Genomic DNA, 21,553 nt, shown 5'->3' with positions numbered 1-21,553 from the left:
TATCAGGAAGCATCATTTTCTTGGCATTAGTGCTGGTTTCAGAGCCAGAGAATCCAGTTTCAGGCGTTAACTGACTAGGATCGAGCTCCTGCACGCAACATGTCCCACAGTGAGTAGTCCGCACTTAAAAATGAATGTTTGTCCTTTTTATTCTAATGTACTAAGTGATTAAATGGTTTACTGTGTGCTTTGGCAGACGGTGTAGCTAACACAAGGCCGGTGATGGTGGTGCTATCCATGGTGGAAGAGTGGGCCTCTCTGAAATCTCTGCTTCAGGACAGCACCGGGGAAGAACGCCATCAGATCACCTTTAGTTCCCAGGGTGCACAGCAGATCTGTGACCTGACAGTGGAAGATGAATTGATCAGCCTGCACTATGCAGATTTAAAAGAAGAGATGACAGAGGAGGACGTCAGGCGGGTGATAGATGGGGTCTTTAAGGCCTGCACGGATGGAATCAGCTCATTCCTGCTGCTGATCCCAGGCGGATTTTACACCAAGAGGGAGAGAAGAATGGTGGAGATCCTGCAGGCACACTTTGGAGCTGATGTTTTAAAATACCTGGTCATTCTCTCTGTGGAAGCTGGACAGGTTGCCGACACGCTGGACGACACCCTCCTAGATTTGATAAAGGTGTGTGATGGGAGATACTGCCGCGTCACCGCATCTGCTGCCAGCGACGGGCTGCGTGCGCTGCTGGAGATGGTGGACTTCATGCTGGCTGAGCACGGCGTGACTGGTTACACGGAGGCCATGTTGGCTGCAGCGAGGAAGCAGAGCGCAGAAGACTCGGCCATGAAGATGCTCAAACAGAAGGTGCAGGAGGCGGAGGAGAGAGAGCAGGCCTTCAAGCAGCTGGTCGAACAGCGAGAGGAGAAAAGGGCCAGGGAGATGGAGGAGCTGAAGGCCAAGCATGCTGAGGAAAGAAGGAAGGAGGCAGCTGAGAGGCAGCAACATGAGGAAAAACGAGAGAGCCTGGAGGAGGCCGTGACGAGCCACAGAGCAGTGCTGCAGCTACAGATGACTGGCCCTGATGGTAAGACACATTCGCTTTATTACCATGACTCAAAATATTCTGAGTCAGTCTAACGTGCCCTAACATTTCTTCCTTTCTGGCTTTAAGATGATGAAACAAAGAAGATGTCTGTCATCCTGCTGGGTCTCTCTGGCAGTGGGAAATCTTCTGCTTTGAATCTAATTCTACAGAGAGCAGATAATCAATACCCAGCCAATGGATCCACTCACGAGCCGGCTCCGTCCACCATGTTCTGTGAGAAAAAGGAGGTGTTTGCAGCTGGGAGGCGGCTCGTCCTGGTGGACACGCCCGAGCTGTGGGACGAAGACGGGGTGGAGAACGTGGAGCTGGTGAAGGACTGCCTGGCTCTGGCCCTGCCTGGACCGCACGTCTTCCTGCTGGTGCTCCAGGTGGGTCGCTTCACCCAGGGAGAGTGCGAGATGCTCGGCCAGCTGCAGAAGATCTTCGGGCGAGAGTTTGCGGAACACGCCATCATCCTGTTCGTCCATTTCGACGGCAACAAGTACAGGCCTCAGAAAATCAACGACTACGTGGCTTCGGCTCACTCCACCCTGCAGGAGCTCATCCGGAAGTGTGGCAGTCGTTTTTATGAGCTCAACATCACAAAGTCCCAGAATGCTTTGAGCTATCCTCAGGTGAAAGATCTGCTTCTGGGCATGAACAAACTGGTGGCTTCACACGGAGGTCGCGCCTACTCAGTGAGGAGGTTTTCACTGCAAGAGCGGCAGGGAAGGAGTAAAATGATGGAGGAGAGGAAGGAGGAGGCGCTGGAAGTGAATTCCTTATTAAGAGATGATTGATGCGTGCAATGACAGGTGATTGATAAGTTTGTGACCCAAATGTAGAAGAAGAGAGCACATTTATTTTTCACCATACTCACCATTCACCTACATTTTAGCATCTGTGATTGCCAGAGCAACAATTACAACATCGTCCCAGTGAGCTCGCTCTTCATCTTGAGAAAGAGCTTTGGAAGCCTGAGGTTGCAAAATGTCTGCAAACATTTCACCTCAGCTGTTTAACTCCTTCTCACTGGAGCCACGAACCCATCAATCACCCCGAGGTCTGCACAGAGTTCTCTAAACATCTCTGCAGCTGATACTGGCTCTCTACATGTTTTCCAGTTGTGTGGAATGAGCTGGCAGTGCAGGTATTTTGACCATGATGATTGAACTGTGTGTATTTTTATACACGTAGAGCTAATATGGTAGCATGGTTTGCTTTTGAATAGCAGATTTCTTGCAGAAATTGAGATGAGTTGGATACAATGTTGTCTGTGGTGGAGGTGTGGGTTTTTTTTTTTATTCATGTCTGTGTGTGTGCTCCGAGCAGAGGAGGGAGGAAAAAGTGCAGCTTTACTGTTTATCTACGTTTGGACCTCTCCCTCCTGCGTGTAAACTGGCACGTTTATGAGATTAGCTTGTTGATATTGAGTAAAAACAAGATGGATGCAGAGATTCCTGGAGCAGTTATTGTGCAACCTGTTCTGTTTACTCGATTACTTCATACATCTGGATGCATGTACACTGCTTGTTGTGGATTATAATCCTTATTCTTATTGTGCGAGATACTAAACAACTGAGATATCCCAATGACATGAAGTGTGATTTATTAGGTATTTGATACATCGTGTGCAATATATTTGCAGGTATTGATCCCTCAACGCATGCAGTAGCTGCAGGTGAAGCGTTACATAAACTGATCATAGCTAATCTAATAATCTGTGACTCACAGAAGCAGATTGTGCAGCAAAGCTGAAGGGAAACATATGATGTGACATCCGCCCTGCTTCACTCCTGGTCCTGCGGCGCGGCGGCGGCCTGCAGGCCCATGGTGTTGTCGATCCACTCTGTGTAGTGGGAGACGACCGTGTAGATTCCAGGTTTTTTCAGCTGTCCACACTTCGCACCTCCGTTGGAAGTGATGCCCACGACGACACCGTTGTAGAGCAGCGGGCCTCCAGAGTCTCCCTGAAAGACAGCAACAACGAAATCAGGTTTCAAACCTGCACCTGACCGCAGTGACCCCGCAGTGACCCCGCTGCAGCCTCAGGTATTTAACTCACGTCGCAGGTGTCCTCTTTCTTGAATGAGGTAGGACAGGGGTTTGGACATAATTTGAAAGCGCACATCATGTTGCTGGTGAACTTGCTGCCGTAATAGTCGCTCCGTCCGCACCGCTTCGGGTTGAACACCTTCACCACCACCTCTCTGAGCGTGTCGGGTCTGGTCTGCAGGTCGTCCAGAGACCCCCAGCCTGCTGTGTCCACCTCTGCATCGATTGGAGGGTCCGTGCCTCCGGCTCGCAAGAACTGCACTGTGCCGACAGCCTCGGTGGCGTTAAACACACGATCCAACTGCACACACAAGTGATTAGGGTGTGTGTGTGTGTGTGTGTGTGTGTGTTTAAAGACTTTACATTTCAACCTGAACGCTTCCAACCTTAATAAGAGCAATGTCGTTATTATAATTGACGATGGTGAACTGTGGGTGGATGTGAACCTCCAGAATGTTAAAGGTCTGCTTTGTGTCTTCAGGCTGGCTCAGAGAGTGGACACCCAGCACCACCACCCTTCCCTGGGCCCTGGGGAAAAGACAAAAACAAAAACCTCTGCAAAATACGCCTACAAATCTACACTGGCTGACATAAGTCTTGTCCCATACGCACACAGTAACTTCATCTGTTAATTATTTGTATTTCTAATCACTTGTTTGTTATAATTAATGGTTCATTTTAATGCCAAGAGACTTCACATTAGTAACAGGGTGCAAAATGAAACCATCAAAAAGTGCCATGATGTTAGAAGCTTAGTAAAGCCCATGACCTCTGTTTTTACATGGACAAAAGTCTCATTTTCATATGACTCAACCAATCACATGTTAGAGCTTCACTTTGACAAATGATGTAATGAACACATTCTCAGGTGTGTTTCAAAGGACCACTAGAACACTAGACCTTCATATGAGGAGCAAACTGAGCTCTGACAACATGCCAAAGATTCAACCACAAAACAAACTGCTGATCATCAAGAGCCTGAAGACCAAGTCTGCTGATGGGGTGGCAGAAATCTGTATGTATCTAAACAGCAAGTGAATAGGATACGAAAAAAAAGGTTTGAAGAAACTGGTGATGTTCATGACAAGCCCAGGTCAGGAAGGCCCTGTGAGACAACTGCTCGAGATCACCGCTTGTTGGTTCGACTCTCCAAGCTCCAATCCTTTTCTAACTGCAGGAAAGCTAAATAAGGCCTGGACACCAGAAAATCATGTATACACAAGAGCAGTTAGTCGAATTCTGTCACACAGTGGTCTCCATAGGAGAATTAGTGCTGGGAAACCGGCATGACAGCTGAGACAACAAAACAGGCGTGTTGTATTTGCCACGGCCACGGAATCATCAGTTGAGCATCCCAATTGCTGCAAATATTGCAGAAGACAAGTCAAGTTTGGTGGAGGGAAAATCATGGTTTCCACACACCAAACCACAGAATGTACATTTGGGACAAGACGTATGTCAGCCAGTGTATACGTGCATCCTAACCCTTCTGTTTTCCTCACCCGTTCGGCAGACAGTGAGCTGCAGTCATCACCCACTGATCGGCGATCACGAAGCCTCCACATTCATGCTTCAAACGGGCTCCTTCTGGTACCTGGATGGAGGCCATGTAAGGCCGAGAGTGCGGGGTCGCCTCCCTGCCGCCCAGAATCCCCTCGCCTGTAACAGGTAAAGGAAAAAACGTTTCAGAGGAAGTTCACTGCAAGAAGAAAAACAAAATGAAAACAACACTCACTCAGTGAAACGAGGGCAACAACAAACACAGCAGCACCCAGGAGCACGCCTCTGTCTGCCGCCATGATGCCGTTTGAACTGACCACAAAGCAGCGAGCCTGCTGCCTTTAAAGGCTCCCACTCCAAAGACAGGAAACATAAATCAAACTGATACGGTGCTGGACAGCAGAGGGAGTCTGGCAGTCCTCCTGCCCACATTCCTGGAACCAAAACCTGGAAAACACGTTCCTGAACGTTTCATTGCATCCATCTGTGTTCGCTACACATCAACACTCACGCACTTTAACGCTTTAATGTTACATAATGCTGAGATTTGGATCAACCTGTTCTGACCTTGTGTACTTGAACACAGCACCAACACATTTCTTCCTATAACTTGAGGCCATGTTTGACTTTTTGTTGTTGTTAAGATTAAAGTCAGAATTCAGTCTTTCAGATTATCATCAGATTAAAGTCAGAGTTTAATCCCTCAGACTTCCAGCTTCAAGCGTTGCTTTCATAACCTTCAGAAAGTGTCAGTTCTCTCCTCAGATTATCAGCAGATATGTGAAAGTTGTCATGCTAGATGTTTAATGTCTAATTTGTCATCCTACAGCTTAATCCTTAGAGATTACAGATGCCGATGGCAGATTGAAGGTGTCCCTGTGTATTAAAATCATTAATCATGCTACATTTATGTGAAGGATAGAGTCCGATCAAACTAATTTTTGAGTGTAATCTGAGATTAATGCATAAGGGAAAACTCTCAAACTTTTTTTTGTCTCAGATTATGGCCAGATTTTAATTTGAAAGACATTTTCCCTTAGAATTCTATTTTCTTCCACAAATTCTGGGTTTAAAGTCAGAATATAATTTCCTAATATTTTCTATGTGTTGTGAAATTAATATGTGAGTAAGAACAGTAAGAATTCTAACTTTCCCTCAGATTAGTGACAGATTAAAGTATGAGTTTAACTTGTAATCTATATGATTTCTGTGATTAAAGTCAGAATTCTGATTATTTTCCATGGATTGTGGGCCTCATCACCAACCATGCTGAGGCAACAGGAGCAAGCTGAGACAACTGTGCAGTGGGTAAGACCAAAGCCTTCAGGAGAAGGCCTCCAGAGCGCCCCCTACTGACCATGAATGGTGCTGCAGTGGGGAGAGGAAGCGGCACCAAGTTCCTGAGGGTGCACATCTCTGAGGACCTCTGCTGGACTACTACTTAGAATTTAGATGTTTGCTTTAGTTTACCTTTTATATTTTATTTTAGACTATTTATTGTAATTTATTTACACTAACACACCAGTTTTAAGAGAAGTAACACAACAAGAAAAGTCAGTTTTAACACAAGAAGGAAGACAAAGCCAGAGAAAACAAACAAACTAAAAGCAGCACAGAGTAAATCAGCTCTTTAGCTTCAAGTAACTCACAGACAGTCCATGGTCTCCTCCTGTTTGAATCCATCAAGGTTCTATCAGAACAAACTCATACAGAGTTTGGTGGAGAGTCTGGAGGAAAGAGGACAGACAGATAAACACACCATGTGAAGAATCAGTTTCTTCACAACAGAAATATAAACTGCAAGGATGAAGCTCTTTTATTTTCTTAACCCTTTAAACCCTGGCCATATTAAAAGAAAAAATCACCTAAAAAGACATTCCCGAAGAAAATGAAGAAATGCACCACAATAATAATGTGCATATGCATGTTCTTGGTGTCTAGGGACATCTAGGGACCTCAGAGAATGCATTTCCAGTGTTTAAAATATTGTGTCTATTAGTATGCCTGAGTAAATTAGAAAAAACTACAGGAGAAATGTAACAATTTTATCCTCGCCTAAGTTTTTTTCCCATTTGACAGAGGAAAACACTATGCCAACAATGATTCTATGTACACAGATGCCATTGATCACATTCAGCTATTCCTTGGCTACAAATATACCAAATTTGATAGAATTTGAACAAAGAGCAAAGCCTTCACAAAGGTTTTAGTAAGGATATCACCAGGCGGACACTCAGTTTGGCACAATTTGGCACCACATTGCCAAATAGGTTACTATAGCTATAGCTAGCTTACTCATTTCCAGTGGAAACTGGCTGGAAAATACAATTTATATCCATTTCACTAGTCTATTGCCATCTACTGGAGCTTTTGGGTATGAATTTACCTTGCACTTCATCAACTTCTACCATTATGCACAGTGTAAAATCAATAGAAAAAACATCAAAATGTATGATTTTGTCTCCAAATAGAGTAGTTTTTATTATAATAACTAATAACTAATGTACATTAATGAAAGTCCAACCAAATATTAGGTAAAGAAAATAAAAAATAAAAATAATAAAAAAAATAAGGAGAGGTGATGCCTCAGTGTTGAGCCCAGATGGGCCTGGAACCTCACTTTCCTCTTCTCTTCCCTCTTGTTGGCTGTGAAAATAATAACAATTATTATTATCTGTAATTGCATACATATTGAAATACACATATTATGTAAATAATATGTAAAGACAGTATTGAATAGGATTGAATCATCCTTCTTCATCTCTGTTCAGCTGTTCCCTTAGGGGTTGCCACAGTCAATCATCACCACTATCCTCTGCATCCTCCTCTCTCACCCCAACTACCACCCTGCTGTCTACTATATTGTGTACACGTATATATATATAATAAATCATTTTATCGATCAACACGGATATTAGCAACAAATAGTTTACACTTCAAAATAAATGTACAAAACTTACTCAACTTACTCAAACTGGGTCTATCTTTTCCAACGTTCAACGTTGCTGGCAACAGGGTTGAACGAATCCGGAAATTCCTGCCGTTGAAATTCTGCTCCATGCCCCTCTGCTCCATGCCCCTCTCGTCACGGTATCATGAAGAGATACGCTAGCTAACAACCTAAAAAAACCCTCTGACACACCTAAAAAAACCCTCTGACACTGAAACTCACTGAAATTCACCGAAAAGCAACTAAAGCGACTACACTAAAGCAACTACAACCTCCACAAACACATACGCGTACCTAGCTAGCGTTAGTGTTGTTGCGTCTAGTCTTTACACAGGGATTTTACGTCAGCTGGGTATTGTAGTCCATTAGATTTTTTTGTACCATTCGATTGAGTAGCTTGTCCTCTTTCATTGGACTACAAACATGGCCGCAACCGTGGCAGAATTTGATCAGAATTTGAAGTAATAGCGCCTGTACGTTTTCGGCCCTTCGACGGGCCCAGAGCGTGACTGCACTTCGACGCTGGATGACCCTGATTTCTTTACAAAAATCAGTCTGGTTTCATAATAATAACACAATCTACTGATAACTGTTAACAGGGTAAACAACAACAAACTACCAAACATCTGCAGCATATCCCAGCATCACCCTATAAAACAGCATGTGACACAGTATTCCTGGAGTTAGTAACATGTCCACTCATGCAGACTACATGTATTTTACCTTTTTACAAACAAATGTTCTAATTCTGTTAAAAAAAACTCTTCATGACAACCCAAGATGAATTATACTCTGCACAGACTGCTGACATGTTTGATATGTGTGTACAAATACTCAAACACTAACATCCATCTGTCTTTACTTCCTTCTTACCCCCCAAAGACACTCTGAGGGTTCTGTATACTCCTGATGAGCTTACAATGACTGCACAGCAAGTAGCAGTGTATGAAAGAGGCTCAGTCACAAACATCCACTGTGTTAGCTTATTTACTGTCTGTCCATGTTGTGATGGAGGTGCTCACAGTGTCAAATGTCCTGAAATAAATCATATAAATCATATATTGTCATGCCCCACTAACTGAAATGGACACAAGAAAATAATCTTACATGATACACATTAGCTTCAGCCCAAACAGGACAAATCTTACACAGACTCGTGTCAATAACATCACTTGTTTCTAAAAACATTGACTAACCCAAGAAAATATTAAAGTTAGAGCAGACTGTACTTCCTGAGGACACTCAGGTCCTTCAGTGTACCAGTCTGTCATGGCGAGCACCATCTTTTGTGCTGTGCTGTGCTGTGCTGGGGATCAGGCATTAAAGCAAAGGCGCCAACAGACTGGACAAACATCAAAAAGACGGGGTCTGCTGTTGGCTTTAAGCTGGCCAACCTGGAGGAGGTGGCGAGGGACAGAGTGCTGGGTAAACTGCTGTCAGTCATGGACAGTCCCTCCCACCCTCTCCACAGACAGAAGCAGCTTCAGCCACAGACTCCTGCTGCCCCGCTGCTCTAAGGAACGGGACAGGAAGTCCTTCCTGTGCAATAACTGTTAAATATGTAAACTGTTTATAATGTATATATCTTTTATTGGTAGCCTATTTTATAATGTATATATATTTTTCCTAACTTATCCCTTGCTGTCTGTATGCCGTTGCAAAAATGCAATTTCCCCATTGTGGGACTAATAAAGGTTTCTTAATCTTAATCTTAATCTATGCGTGTGTATGTAAGCGATTCCCTGTATTTACTGTATTTATTGTTCTCTGATTTTTTCATGTATTCTGCTGGTATTGCACCAGTTGCAAAGACCTTGTACTCAATATTCACCTGACGTTGTGGACATCTTGTCAGGAATGAGGACTCAGGATGCAGGCAGGATAGGCTCACCAGGTGTATTTATTACAGAAAACTAAATCACAACTCCAAACAATAGGAAACTAAACCCAGAAACAACCCAAGTAAAGAATACCTCAAAACTTACTAAATGCAGGGAACACAGAAGGTGACAAGACGATCTGGCACAGACAAAAGGGAACACAGGACTTAAATAGACAATGGACACGACACAGGTGAAACACATTAGGGCGGGGCAAACAATCACAAAAGGCTGAAACACAAGGGAAGTAAAACACACAGACAAACACAAGGGGGACAAGACTTTAAAAATTAAACAGGAAACAGGACAGAACCCAAGTAACTTCACAAAGACTGCCAGAAACAGGACAGCATGGGGAACACCAGGAAAACCAAAATATAACAACAAAACCATGAACTATATGACAAAACAGGAAACTAATGAAACCCACAAATAACCAAAAAACTAAGAATTTACTCAACCAATAATTAACCAAATGCTGACACATCTATCTATCAGTGATTAGTTTATGACACCTGTGGATCAAGAGGACAGGATGTCAAGCATTGATGACAATGCTCCCCAAGACTCCTGCTAGAAGACAAACTGCTACAAATGTTGTGTGTTTTTGCATCCAGAACCCCCGGCGCTTCTGGAACCCCGGGCGCATCTGCAACCCAGGGTACATCTGAAACCCTGGGCGCATCTGCAACCCAGGGTACATCTGAAACCCTGGGCGCATCTGAAACCCAGGGTACATCTGAAACCCTGGGCGCATCTGAAACCCAGGGTACATCTGAAACCCTGGGCGCATCTGCAACCCAGGGTACATCTGAAACCCTGGGCGCATCTGCAACCCAGGGTACATCTGAAACCCTGGGCGCATGTGGAACCCAGCGTACATCTGAAAGCGCGAGCGCATGTGGAACTCCAGGTTTTGTGGACTTGAGGAGCCAGGTCTTGGTTGAGAGGATCTGGGGGTCACAGACACATATGACACATCAGACACACAGAATCAGTCTGATTAGAGGACCAGCAGCTAACTGTGATGCAGCTAACATCTATGCAGCACAACACACACAGAATGGAAGAGTGAGAGCTTTACACAGTGAACACTTGGTACATGTGATGAGTTCTTCAACAAGGTTTCCTGTCATCACAACAATGAGTCCATGTCAACACAAACCTCACAGCAACATCAGCATGAGCAGTTAGCTTTTAGCTTCCTCTGTTCTCCAGGTGAACTGGAGCCTCTGGTTATCCGGATAAGCGGTTTGAAGTTGGAAGGTTTTAAATGGTCGTTTTGTCTCAGTTTTGCTGGCTTTGTGTCTTTTTAGTTTGGTTTCCTTCATTTTCATATTTGTTTTGTTTTTAGTGTAGATAAATTGAGAGTTTTCAGTTTGCTTGTCTTCCTAGAAATTATGTTTTGAAAATAATGTGTTTATAATGTGTTAGCCTGACACTGATGGAGAGTCTGACAGATAGAAGGATGATTGAAACAGTTAACACCATGTGAGAGAAACTACACAAAACTACCAGAGGACAGAAGTTAGGACAGGAGGAGAAACACAGTGTTATTTTATATCAGTAGAACATGTTTGTGTACAATCATCAACCTGCACAAACATGTCACTACAGTAATATTTCAGGTGACGAAGCCAGCAGCTAGCTTAGCTTAAGGACACATGTTGTCATAGGTGGAGTCTGTAGGAAGTGCTGTGACTCAGACTGGGACTGGTCCTGACTGGAGGTCCTGCAGGCTACAGTTATCCAGCGAACTGAAGGATTGATCAAGTAACGTTCATATTTCCTTTGTCATCATGTGAGCAGTCAGGAACAAGGTGGAGTAAAAATATCAAAGAGCAGCAGACATGACACACATGAAGAGAGTAACACACACAGAACCAACACTCTGCGACCTGTTCCAACAAAAAGTAATCTGAGTACTCTGATGTGTTTCTTTATGAGGCATTACCCCTGATTAAACCTCACTGTCAAGTTAGTACAGGAGCAGTTAGCATTTAGCTACACATGGCTCTATTTACTCATCAGCTGCTAGATACCCAGAATCACTGAGTGTCTCCACATCAGTTCACTCAGTCTGATGTTTCTGCCTGAGACAGTTTGAGATTTTCTCACCTGCCAGTCTCCATGGAAACATCAGTGGATCCAGAAGCTTCAGGACTCGGCGGAGAGCTGGGTCAGGGTTAGATTTGGACAGGGTTAACTTTTAAGTGTGATCTAATCTTTTTATAATTTCTGCCTTCCTTATGAAGTATTTGAGAATTAGAGGACATCATCTCACCGTGACTGAGCGTCATGGTCACCGTTAAGTTGATCCATCTGTAATAAAAGCAAATGTTTTTATTATTTTTAATTAAACAGATGAATAAAAACATGTCTCTCCAGCTTCCATGTGTGATTTTAATAATGCTTTGGTAACTTTTAGCCATCTTTGTAGTCACGTCATGTTAAACAGCCTGTGGTCTGTGTGTTTGAGACCAACAGCTGAGAGATGAAACCACCTGAGAGCTTTAAGAGGAATCAAACGTACAGTCTGAACTGTGATGACTGTAAACTATGTCCAGTCATCTGAGGGGAGTTTCAGAAAAGCACTTCAGTCAACATTAAAGCTGCAAGCAGCCATGACGGGCGTAAAAGTGCGGGGAGTGAAAAATGTAAAATAGCGGATCCCTCTATGTCGTAGAATTTTTTTCTTGTCACGAGGCGACACATCAGTGTACCAGTGTTAGGTCGCGATTTTCCTCGAGGGACAATTTTTTGACAATTTTTAGTGAGTTTTTGAGCATGTTCAGGCAAAATTGTAACGCCGTAGCCGGAACCAGATCGACAGATAATAACCCCTTGCATTTCAATAGGGCTCTCTGTAGCATTAGCTAAAAGTAGCATTAGCAAAAGTAGCATTATCGAACGAGCAACGGCCTTGACAATGACTACGCAGAACAAAACAATTCCACAAACACACTGTTACAGCACATTCAGCACACATGCTGCCTAAATAACCTGCTTTGCATGTGGATCTACAAACCCCAGAGACATGGACTGGATTGAGCTGCTTTGCGGCTACAGTCAAATCAAGGCGCCCGCATGGCAGGCAATACCTCGTGGCGACGCTGCCTCATGTTAACGGAAGAATCGGCGAAGTAAACCGAGGCGGTTTTAACTGAATCAAAATTCTACAAATGCACTATAAACAAACTCACTATTGATGATCATGTAATACCTGAAAAAACAATGAAAACTCTTTGGACAATTAATCGGGATCAGACTTTACCTTCTGAGCTCAATGAAAATGGCGGATAAAAAGGAGGAGGGCGAAGCGTCCGCTACTTTTTATCCGGCCTCACCGGCACGCCCCTTACTTTGACTCTGATTTGGTTAACCAACTCCTCCCTAGTCACTGTTGTGTGACTCTGATTTGGTTAACCAAATCAGAGTCAAAGTAAGGGGCGTGCCGGTGAGGCCGGATAAAAAGTAGCGGACGCTTCGCCCTCCTCCTTTTTATCCGCCATTTTCATTGAGCTCAGAAAAAAAAACCGGCACGCCCCTTACTTTGACTCTGATTTGGTTAACCAAATCAGAGTCACACAACAGTGACTAGGGAGGAGTTGGCACTACAGCACCATATTAATGGTGCTGTAGTGCACTGTCTCGTAACCAAATCAGAGTCAAAGTAAGGGGCGTGCCGGTGAGGCCGGATAAAAAGTAGCGGACGCTTCGCCCTCCTCCTTTTTATCCGCCATTTTCATTGAGCTCAGAAGGTAAAGTCTGATCCCGATTAATTGTCCAAAGAGTTTTCATTGTTTTTGCAGGTATTACATGATCATCAATAGTGAGTTTGTTTATAGTGCATTTGTAGAATTTTGATTCAGTTTAAACCGCCTCGGTTTACTTTGCCGATTCTTCCGTTTCTTCCGATTCTTCCGTTAACAACCAACCATTCCCCCTCTTGGGGGAATGGTTGGCAGTGGTATAGCAGGGTTGTCTAGTAACCGGAAGGTTGGTGGTTCAATCCCAACTCCTCCCTAGTCACTGTTGTGTGTTCTTGGGCAAGACACTTCACCCTAGCCTGTGGCATGCCTTGCTAGTCATTGTATGACACTGCTTGGCAGCAGCTGTAAAGAATTTCCCTCTGGGATTAATACAGTATCTAAAATAAAAAAATGAAAAAATATTCACTGCTCTGCACATAAGTCAGAGAAGCCAGAGAAAACAAACAGCATGTGTAAACAAACTAAAAGCAGCACAGAGAGTAAATCAGCTCTTTAGCTTCAAGTAACTCACAGACAGTCCATGGGCTCCTCCTGTTTGAATCCATCAAGGTTCTGTCAGAACAAACTCGTACAATAATCCATGGTCTCCTCAGGGTCACTGTATGTATCCATCAAGGTTCTATCAGAACCATCTTGTACAATAATCCAGGGGTCCATTTCAGCCACAAAGGTTGTTGCTGCTTGTAGAGTTGATGCAAAGTGTGGCAGAGAGGGAGGCAGAGACCAGATAGACAAACTTAAACAAATGCAGACCTGGCAGAGGACGGAACAAAATTCAGTCACTCCCAACACAGACGTCATCACTCCAGGTTCTAGTTTGCAGAGCATCCATCCAACCTATAGACTACTGATGCTGTTCAGGGCTGTTTCACGAAGGAGCTTCAACAAACTGAGTTCAAGTGTCAGCTTGGAGTTGATTTACCCCGAGGCTTCACTACAGCTGATCTGTGTTACTTCAGTCAGATTGTATTGAGTATATATGTCGTCTAAATCCGGACATACACAGTGCGTGTTTTGATCCGATTTTGACCCGAATTTTGAGTCATATTATTTTATTGGGTCGGGCGGAATTTCAGCTTTGTCGTGCATCTTTAATCATAGTGTGCATAGAAGTGTAATCCATAGACATATATACATAGACACTGCATTGAGCATTGATTTATTATTATCACTATTATTACTTGATGGTTGTTTTAATTTCTTTACATGCTGATAATGTCATTGTTATTTCATTCAGTTCTTCATCATTGCTCACACACTCTTTCTCTCTCACACACACACACAGTGATTAATATTCAATTATTAAACCACAGTATTTGTTCCTTCTCAGTAAGGGAATGTTCTGCTGCTGTGGATCTTGTATGTAAAATAATTTTTTTATTATAATTATTTGGGGGTTCTGCATAAAGAACACAAATGTTTACATATAATACAATTCTTGTTATAATTCATTTTTATACTGACATTGACGAACATTTACGAACACACACACACACACACACACACACACACACACACACACACACACACGACAGGGGTTCGCTCCACCTTTTGCCACATGCAAGATGGCGGCGGCAGCTTTCCCCTACTGCGCATGCGTTTGCCTAACTCGCTCAACGTCGCTGTGCTTCACAGGATTTATATACACGTTTCATTGCATCGTTACACAGCTATTATTTATGATGATAACAAACATGGCGGCGCCCACACGGCCAGAGGATTCACACTCCGAAGGATGCAGAGGCTGATTTGGGGTTTTTCTGTGAAACAGCAACAGTTCCGGGTTACACATGTTTAGTTTCCGGTTCAATGATCACCTGAGCGCCTGAAGTCGCGTGTAGTGTGAGCTGTCAGTCTGTGCGCGTGCTTGTCGCGAGTGCGCGCACGTCTTCAGTCTGTGCACCTGGGACGCTTCATCACCACGTGACGTCGCGTATCCAGGACGCTGCAGCCTGTCATAGCTTTGTTAGTATCGATGATGAGATTTATCCATATATGGATAAAATAAAGAAAACTTTCTGTTTGTTAGTAAATAATAACAGTAATAATATTATACCAGCCGGAACACCGTTAAAGGGCCGGTACACTCTGTGAAATGCTGCTTGACTCTGTCTCAAATGAATTCCTTTATTATTATATTTAAGAAATTATAATTCAAACAGTCCCTCCACACCTATTAAGACCCTTTAAAGGACCAGTGCACCTCAGAAATGGGCGTTTTTAATCAGCCGAACCGTGATTGTGTAAATACAAAAGACTTGTGTTCATTTAGGTGTGAGTGGTTTGATCAGATGATCAATGAGCTGCTGCACCATGTTCACTCCGCACACTGAAACTGAACTGTAGGAAATAAAAAGTTTTTATTTTTTTATTGAATCATAAGTGAAGATTTTCATCTTTGACAGAAACAAATGTCTCATTTAGACAAATCTATCGGCTCAATTAGACAAATAACATATATTAAATCTATATGAGTGATTGATGATCAGATTCAGTGAGGATTTAACCCTCAGCAGTGACAGCTAGCACACAATCACCATGAACTCCTCAATGCCTACTGAGGCCATGAAGACCTTCTCCTGTGGGGGACTCATAAAGGGTTAACTTATCTTAAGACTTGATTTTTAATGTGCCATACGAAATATACTGTAGACCACCGTCACTATAAATCCATAAAATAACATCCAATCAAGTTTCTATCAGAACAAACTCGTACAGAGTTTGATGCAGAAAGTCTGGAGGAAAGAGGACAGACAGATAAACACCATGTGAAGAAGAGAGTTTCTTCAACACAGAAATATAAACTGGCAACTTACAGAGAATCCATGGTCTGTCTGGCAGACAGAGAGGGAGACGCCCTGGGCAGAGATCAGACAAATGTAGACAAATGCAGACCTGGCAGAGGACAGAACAAAAGTGAGTTAAGTGTCCCTAAAAATATTGACTTTAGAAAAAACATTTGCAGGGAGGGGGGTCTGGGGTTTTTCCCCCAGTAGAAGCCATTTCCTGCTTTCTGGTGGATTTCAACAGAATGTAAACAGCTATTTTACCTGCAGAAGTAAAGGCTTTACTCAACAACTATGACTGAGAGAGTCAATAATAACTCCTTATTTATTTTAAGCAATGATGATAAATACAAAACAAACAAAAAGGAAACAGGTTTGTCAAACGACCTACCTCTGTGCCACCATAGGTTTAACCACAAAAACACATTTCTGTTCACTGTATTCCCATCAGCTGGACTGTCAGTGAGAAAGCCCCTTGCTGCTCACAGGATTCAAACTGGCAAATGAAAGAACTAAACAACCCCAAGCCAGCAGCCTAACCACTAGGCTGCACAAACAGTTTTCAGGTGTCACACACAAAGGCCGCAAATGGCCTCAATGACTGCATGAGGCAGCTTGATTACGTATTTATAACTATATCAACAGCCAGGATCGCAGGCATGGGACAGGTGACCTTGAGCTAAATCAACAGCAGGTGGTGACAGGCACCATTCATCATGATGACACAAACTGAGGCAGATTCAATGAAAGTTCTACAACACACTAGAGCAGTCTCACTGTGGAGAAAATTCATGTAAGAAGAAAACACATCACACTAACTGCAGGAGCATTTTACTCTGAATATATATGTATATATATATATATATATATATATATATATACTTCCTCTGCAAGTTTAAAAGAGCCAGAGGATGCTGAGAGCATCCTGTCCAGCTGCATCACTGTGGTACGGAGCCTGCACCGCCACCTGCAGGAAGACGCTTCATCGCATAGTGAGAGCAGCTGAGAGGATCAGCGGCGTCCCTCCCCCCTCCCTCCAAGACCTCTACGACAGCCGTCTCACCCGAAAGGCCCTCCGCATCTCAGGAGACCCCACGCACCCTTCACACCGCTTCTTCAGTCTGCTGCCATCAGGAAAGAGACTGAAGCCTCCGGGCCAGGACCAGCAGACTGAGGGACAGCTTCATCCACCAGGCTGTCAGGAAGCTGAACTCTCTCCCTGCTGTGTTAATTTTGGCAGCAATTTCTGATTTAGTTTTTATTTTATGTCATGTCATTTTATGTCATTTTATTTTTGTCATGCTGGATGTTTAAAGTCCAATTTGTCATCCTACAGCTTAATCTTTAGAGATTACAGACGCCGGCAGGAGCTTGAAGGTCCCAGACTGTATTTTGGGTGTATTAAAAATCATGAATCATGCTACATTTATTTGAAGGCTAGAGTCCGATCAAACAAATTTTTGAGTATGTAATCTGAGATTAATGCATGAGGGAAAACTCTCAAACTCTTTTTTCTCTCAGATTACGGCCAGATTTTAATTTGAGAGCATAGTCAGACATTTTCCCTCACAATTCTATTTACTTTAATTGTAATTTTCATCCACAAATTCTGGGATTAAAGTCAGAAGATACTTTCTTAATATTTTTTATGGGTTGTGAAATTCCCTCAGATTACTGGCAGATTAGAGTCTGACTTTAACTTGTAATTCCTATGATTTCTGAATTCTGATTATTTTGTGGACTGTGTGAGAAAAGGCCCGCTGTGTGTGTGATGTCAGAGAATTCCTGGCTGTCTTCAACACCTCCTGACAAAGAGCAGAAAGGTCGGACATGAAGAGACATCTGCCCTCTGCAGACCTCGCTGCTCAGGTGACAACAGATTGATAACATGTCGCACTGGAACTTCCTCATCCTCATATGTTCTGGGAAGACTTAACGCTGCCACGTTCAGTAAATGCAGCAGTGTGTAATTATGAGAGAGGAAGACGCCTGTGAAGTTCTCCTCCTCATGTCACGGATTCTTTATGCCACATATGAGCACGCAGAGAGGACTCAGTTCACACTGTATGACATGCTCCTTATTCAGAGTGTGTTCACACAGCTGTTTATCACACACACACACACACACACACACACACAGAGTGTTGTTAAGTGTTGGCTGGAAGTCGGACAGAATAATCCTGCTGTGAACATGGGAGAGTCTCTGATAGGCTGATTATATCTGAGGAAGAGATTACCAGTCAAACGCTCCGTCCAGAGGTTCCAGCGAAGCTCTGTCACACCTGCTAATTAGTTTATGGCAGGTTTTCTGTCGAGCTTGATTTATTAGTTCCTCCATCCTTTAACTGTGGTTTGCTGTTGACTGCTTTAAAAATAATCTCAGTGGAGATGTTGGAGCTTTAACAGCCGACAGTGGCAGCTCCTCCACATACTCCTGCCTCCGGTCAATGTACTGCACTGTCCAGATAGTTCAAGGTTCACATATTAATGATCAACAAATGCTCACAGCTTGACATTCTTTAAAGAGGAGGCATGCACAAAACACTGTCTGTAATAAATGGCTCTGTTCCTCAGTGTAAACCTGAACTTTCTTACTGCAAGATATCAAGATTTCAGCTTTCAACTTAAATAAAAGAGACAAAAACACATAAAAAATGATGAACTAAAATTCAAACATTTAATTTTTATATATTTCATTTTAGTTCTTGGGGTTTTATGCCAGTCTTACTGAAAAGTGGCCTCTGCGAGTTCCCTGCTGGTCATTTTCCAGACTTGCACCGCCCTCTGCTGGTCAAAACAGGAACTACAGCAACATTTCAGTGAGGTCTGTAGATGAAGAAGAGTCTGCTGTGAGTGCTCCGAGGCAGTTCCAGTAAACGGAACCACTGTTAATCATGAACAAATGTCTTTCCAGCGTATCAAAACATGTCGGGGTCTATTGATATATCATTACTGCTGTTGAGCAGAGCTATTATGATAATCGCCGTCACACCAAGGCTTAGTAAGAGCTTCCTCTGACCTGACAGTGATCATGTGGTTTCATTACTGTAAAGTGGAGAAATAACGCAGGTTTTTATGTCTGCATCACGTTTTCCTGCTGCTGCGCCAATTAAGTCATGACTCACAAACGCACAATTACAAGTTAGGGAGGATATAATGGTGAGAGATGACAGGTTAAAACATCTGTATGCACCGAGTGCATTCAGCTCATATTATACATGTGCTGCATTAGTTCTCCTTCATGGCTGCAATGTTTCAGATTTCGATCCGACACCCAGGCCTTGTTGTTGTTGCCACGGGGACGTATAACTGTACTGTAGCCTCCAGCAACCAGGCCCACCCAGCCAGGTATAGGTGTAGGTGTGTGTGTGTGTGTGTGTGTGTGTGGTCTGGCACTGAACCAGTTATCAGACTCATTTTGAACTTTTCTAAATGTTTCATCACACACACGCTCTCTCTCTCCTCCCTCGCTCGCTCATTCCTCCTCATTCTCAGACACTGAGTCAGCGACCTGTCAGTCTGTCTGGCAGGTTTTCGTTCCATCAATCAGTCACTCTGTCTGTCTGTCTGTCTTTTATTATCGTTCACTTCGACTCTCATGGACATTGGCTCATTAAGCAGCACAGACTGACACTGAGCCGTCATCATTCTGAGCCTGAATCAGGTTTGTCCCTGCAGCATCACTCAGTCTTCAGGGTGGACTTCTGATACAGTCTGAATTCTACAAACTGCATCCACAGCCGGCCATGTCTTTCTATTTATTTTAGAATTCTTAGAAATTTCATTTTTTTCCCCCAGAATTTAAATTCTGAATTCAGATTTTTTCCCCAGAATTCTGTGGGTACAAGGTTATTATTATTTTACTATTATTATTATTGAGTGAACATTTCTTGGATTACAGATTGGAGGGGGGCTGATGCTAGGCATTACATGCTAAGCTACGTGCAGGATATCTTCCCTTTGAGTATTTCAAAGTCATAAGGTTAATTTTACAGATGTCAAAATAACTTATTCTCAGCCTAGGAGGTAATTTATGAGCACAATAATCTGTTTTGGTCAATAAAACGACAGATTAGCACAACAAGAAAGTTGACCAGTCCAGTTTAAATGTCCCCGTCCCTCTCTGTGCTTTGTGGTCTCTGGTGGAGCGGTGGTCCTGAGCTCAGGCTGGCTCAGCTCCAGCAGAGCGAGGGGGAGCGGTGGGCGAGGGGGGGGGGGTGTAGGGATTACGGTTAAACGGGTATAATCTCTTCTGTTTCCTCTGTCAGGCCGGGCCCATCTGATGGGAGCTGGTGTTTAGAAGGAGTTCCACAGGACGAGATGCTCTTTAACTGTAATCTCTCTAATCTCTGCCTTCTTACTGCAGGCCGGGGTCCCACAGTCCCGCCGTCCTCACACTGCACTGACTTAATGTTTGACAGCATAAAAACACAATGATGCTGGTTTTAATGTACACAATGTGCACATCATGAGGACAGAGTGAGGACACTCTGATTTTTTTTTGTCATTTTCCTATAAAGGTTTTTTATATATAGTTTTAAAATAATATTTTATTTAATTTAATTATTTTAATTAATTATGTTTAATTATATATATAATAATTGTATTTTTTCAGAATTGCATTTACAGTGAATGAGTGTGTAAAAATGTATATATGGCTGTTTGTTGGTGTTTTCCCGTCAATATCCTGTAATCTGGGAACGTTTATCGATGTTTCGGAATAATCTCCAACATGTGAAAGTCTGGTGAGTGCGTGTGAAGCTCTGCCGCTTCGTTTCTCAGGACTGGTCAGATCTTGAAGTGTTTGTCTTCTCTCAGCAGGTCCATGTTTTCCCAGAAGACGTGTGTGAACGTAGAAAGTCTTCACATCGTGACAGACAGGTGCGTCAGAACCTCCATGTTTCCCAGGAGAGCGCTGAATCCTGTAAATCTGACGTTTCTCCTCCTGGTGTTTGTCCCAGGAGGATCAGCAGGGAGATTCCACCTTTCCCACATCGCTCCTTGATCCACCTGACTCCTCCTCGCCTCGCCCATAAGCCCGGCTTTTGTCCCCCTCTGCGCGCGGTTTGTTTGCACATCCAGGCAGCGCGACCATAGTCCCATAAAACATAAGAAGTGGCTGCTGGCATTCTCACAAAGAAAGAACACATTCATGCAGGAGCTACAGCAGGATGTACGTCTAATTACAGTCAGGGACACAATATTAATCCTTAGATAAGCAACCGAACTTGAGAATATATGACAGACAAACATCTCAGAGAAGAAGAGTGAGAACATGTGAACACCTCTGTTCACATTTCCTGTGGAAAGCTGCATATTTTTAACATTCACACCACAATAAACCTGAAGAAACGTCAAAGTTAATCTGTTCCCCCAACTTTTAATGCATGTTTGCACTGACTTCTGTCCGTTCTGCAGTTTAAATTTTATATTTTCCATCAGTGTTTGGCCTCAAATCACACAGAAAGTGTTTTTATTCAGTTTAATTGAATTAAAAAACACTTTTTGACATTAAATAACACCTGCTTAATGAACACAAGGTGTCAATGAGATTATATTAATCAGTTTATCAA

General features: G+C 43.2%; 3 protein-coding genes across 3 annotated transcripts; 1 reads left to right on the top strand and 2 right to left on the bottom strand.

Moving 5' to 3' along the window:
- Window positions 1-31: 31 nt before the first annotated feature.
- Window positions 32-2,057, top strand: LOC114427959 (GTPase IMAP family member 8-like). Its single transcript, XM_028396207.1, has 3 exons — window positions 32-109; window positions 197-1,036; window positions 1,124-2,057. Exons 1-3 carry the CDS (start codon window positions 100-102, stop codon window positions 1,834-1,836), a joined length of 1,563 nt encoding a protein of 520 aa, XP_028252008.1. The 5' UTR covers window positions 32-99; the 3' UTR covers window positions 1,837-2,057.
- A 571-nt stretch (window positions 2,058-2,628) lies between these two features.
- On the bottom strand, window positions 2,629-4,981 carry cfd (complement factor D (adipsin)). The gene is made up of 5 exons (XM_028396209.1): window positions 4,827-4,981; window positions 4,594-4,750; window positions 3,478-3,619; window positions 3,102-3,392; window positions 2,629-3,006 (listed from the first exon to the last, which is right to left on the bottom strand). The coding sequence occupies exons 1-5, from the start codon at window positions 4,888-4,890 to the stop codon at window positions 2,827-2,829; spliced, it is 834 nt and encodes a 277-aa protein (XP_028252010.1). The 5' UTR covers window positions 4,891-4,981; the 3' UTR covers window positions 2,629-2,826.
- Window positions 4,982-9,959: 4,978 nt separating this feature from the next.
- LOC114427757 (P30 adhesin-like) lies at window positions 9,960-18,376 on the bottom strand. Its single transcript, XM_028395973.1, has 5 exons — window positions 18,218-18,376; window positions 16,011-16,089; window positions 11,706-11,743; window positions 11,540-11,596; window positions 9,960-10,374 (listed from the first exon to the last, which is right to left on the bottom strand). The coding sequence occupies exons 1-5, from the start codon at window positions 18,316-18,318 to the stop codon at window positions 9,960-9,962; spliced, it is 690 nt and encodes a 229-aa protein (XP_028251774.1). The 5' UTR covers window positions 18,319-18,376.
- Window positions 18,377-21,553: the final 3,177 nt, after the last annotated feature.

The sequence above is a fragment of the Parambassis ranga genome, chromosome 22 (genome assembly GCF_900634625.1).
Source record: "Parambassis ranga chromosome 22, fParRan2.1, whole genome shotgun sequence".
Lineage (NCBI taxonomy): Eukaryota > Metazoa > Chordata > Actinopteri > Ambassidae > Parambassis > Parambassis ranga.
The sequence above is the reverse complement of the archived record's forward strand: the minus strand, read 5'-3'. Positions and strand labels throughout refer to the sequence as shown.

Excerpts from the sequence above, each read along its gene's own strand:
- LOC114427757 (XM_028395973.1), bottom strand. The coding sequence starts at position 18,318 with ATGGAGGAACTAATAAATCAAGCTCGACAGAAAACCTGCCATAAACTA. Across the intron at positions 11,597-11,705 it reads GACCATGACGCTCAGTCACG|CTCTCCGCCGAGTCCTGAAG; the intron begins GTGAGATGATGT and ends ACCCTGACCCAG. Across the intron at positions 10,375-11,539 it reads GTTTCCATGGAGACTGGCAG|ATCCTCTCAACCAAGACCTG; the intron begins GTGAGAAAATCT and ends TGTGACCCCCAG.
- cfd (XM_028396209.1), bottom strand. The coding sequence starts at position 4,890 with ATGGCGGCAGACAGAGGCGTGCTCCTGGGTGCTGCTGTGTTTGTTGTT. Across the intron at positions 3,620-4,593 it reads GCTCACTGTCTGCCGAACGG|GGCCCAGGGAAGGGTGGTGG; the intron begins GTGAGGAAAACA and ends TCTTTTCCCCAG. Across the intron at positions 3,393-3,477 it reads ACGACATTGCTCTTATTAAG|TTGGATCGTGTGTTTAACGC; the intron begins GTTGGAAGCGTT and ends TTGTGTGTGCAG.
- LOC114427959 (XM_028396207.1), top strand. Across the intron at positions 1,037-1,123 it reads ACAGATGACTGGCCCTGATG|ATGATGAAACAAAGAAGATG; the intron begins GTAAGACACATT and ends TCTGGCTTTAAG.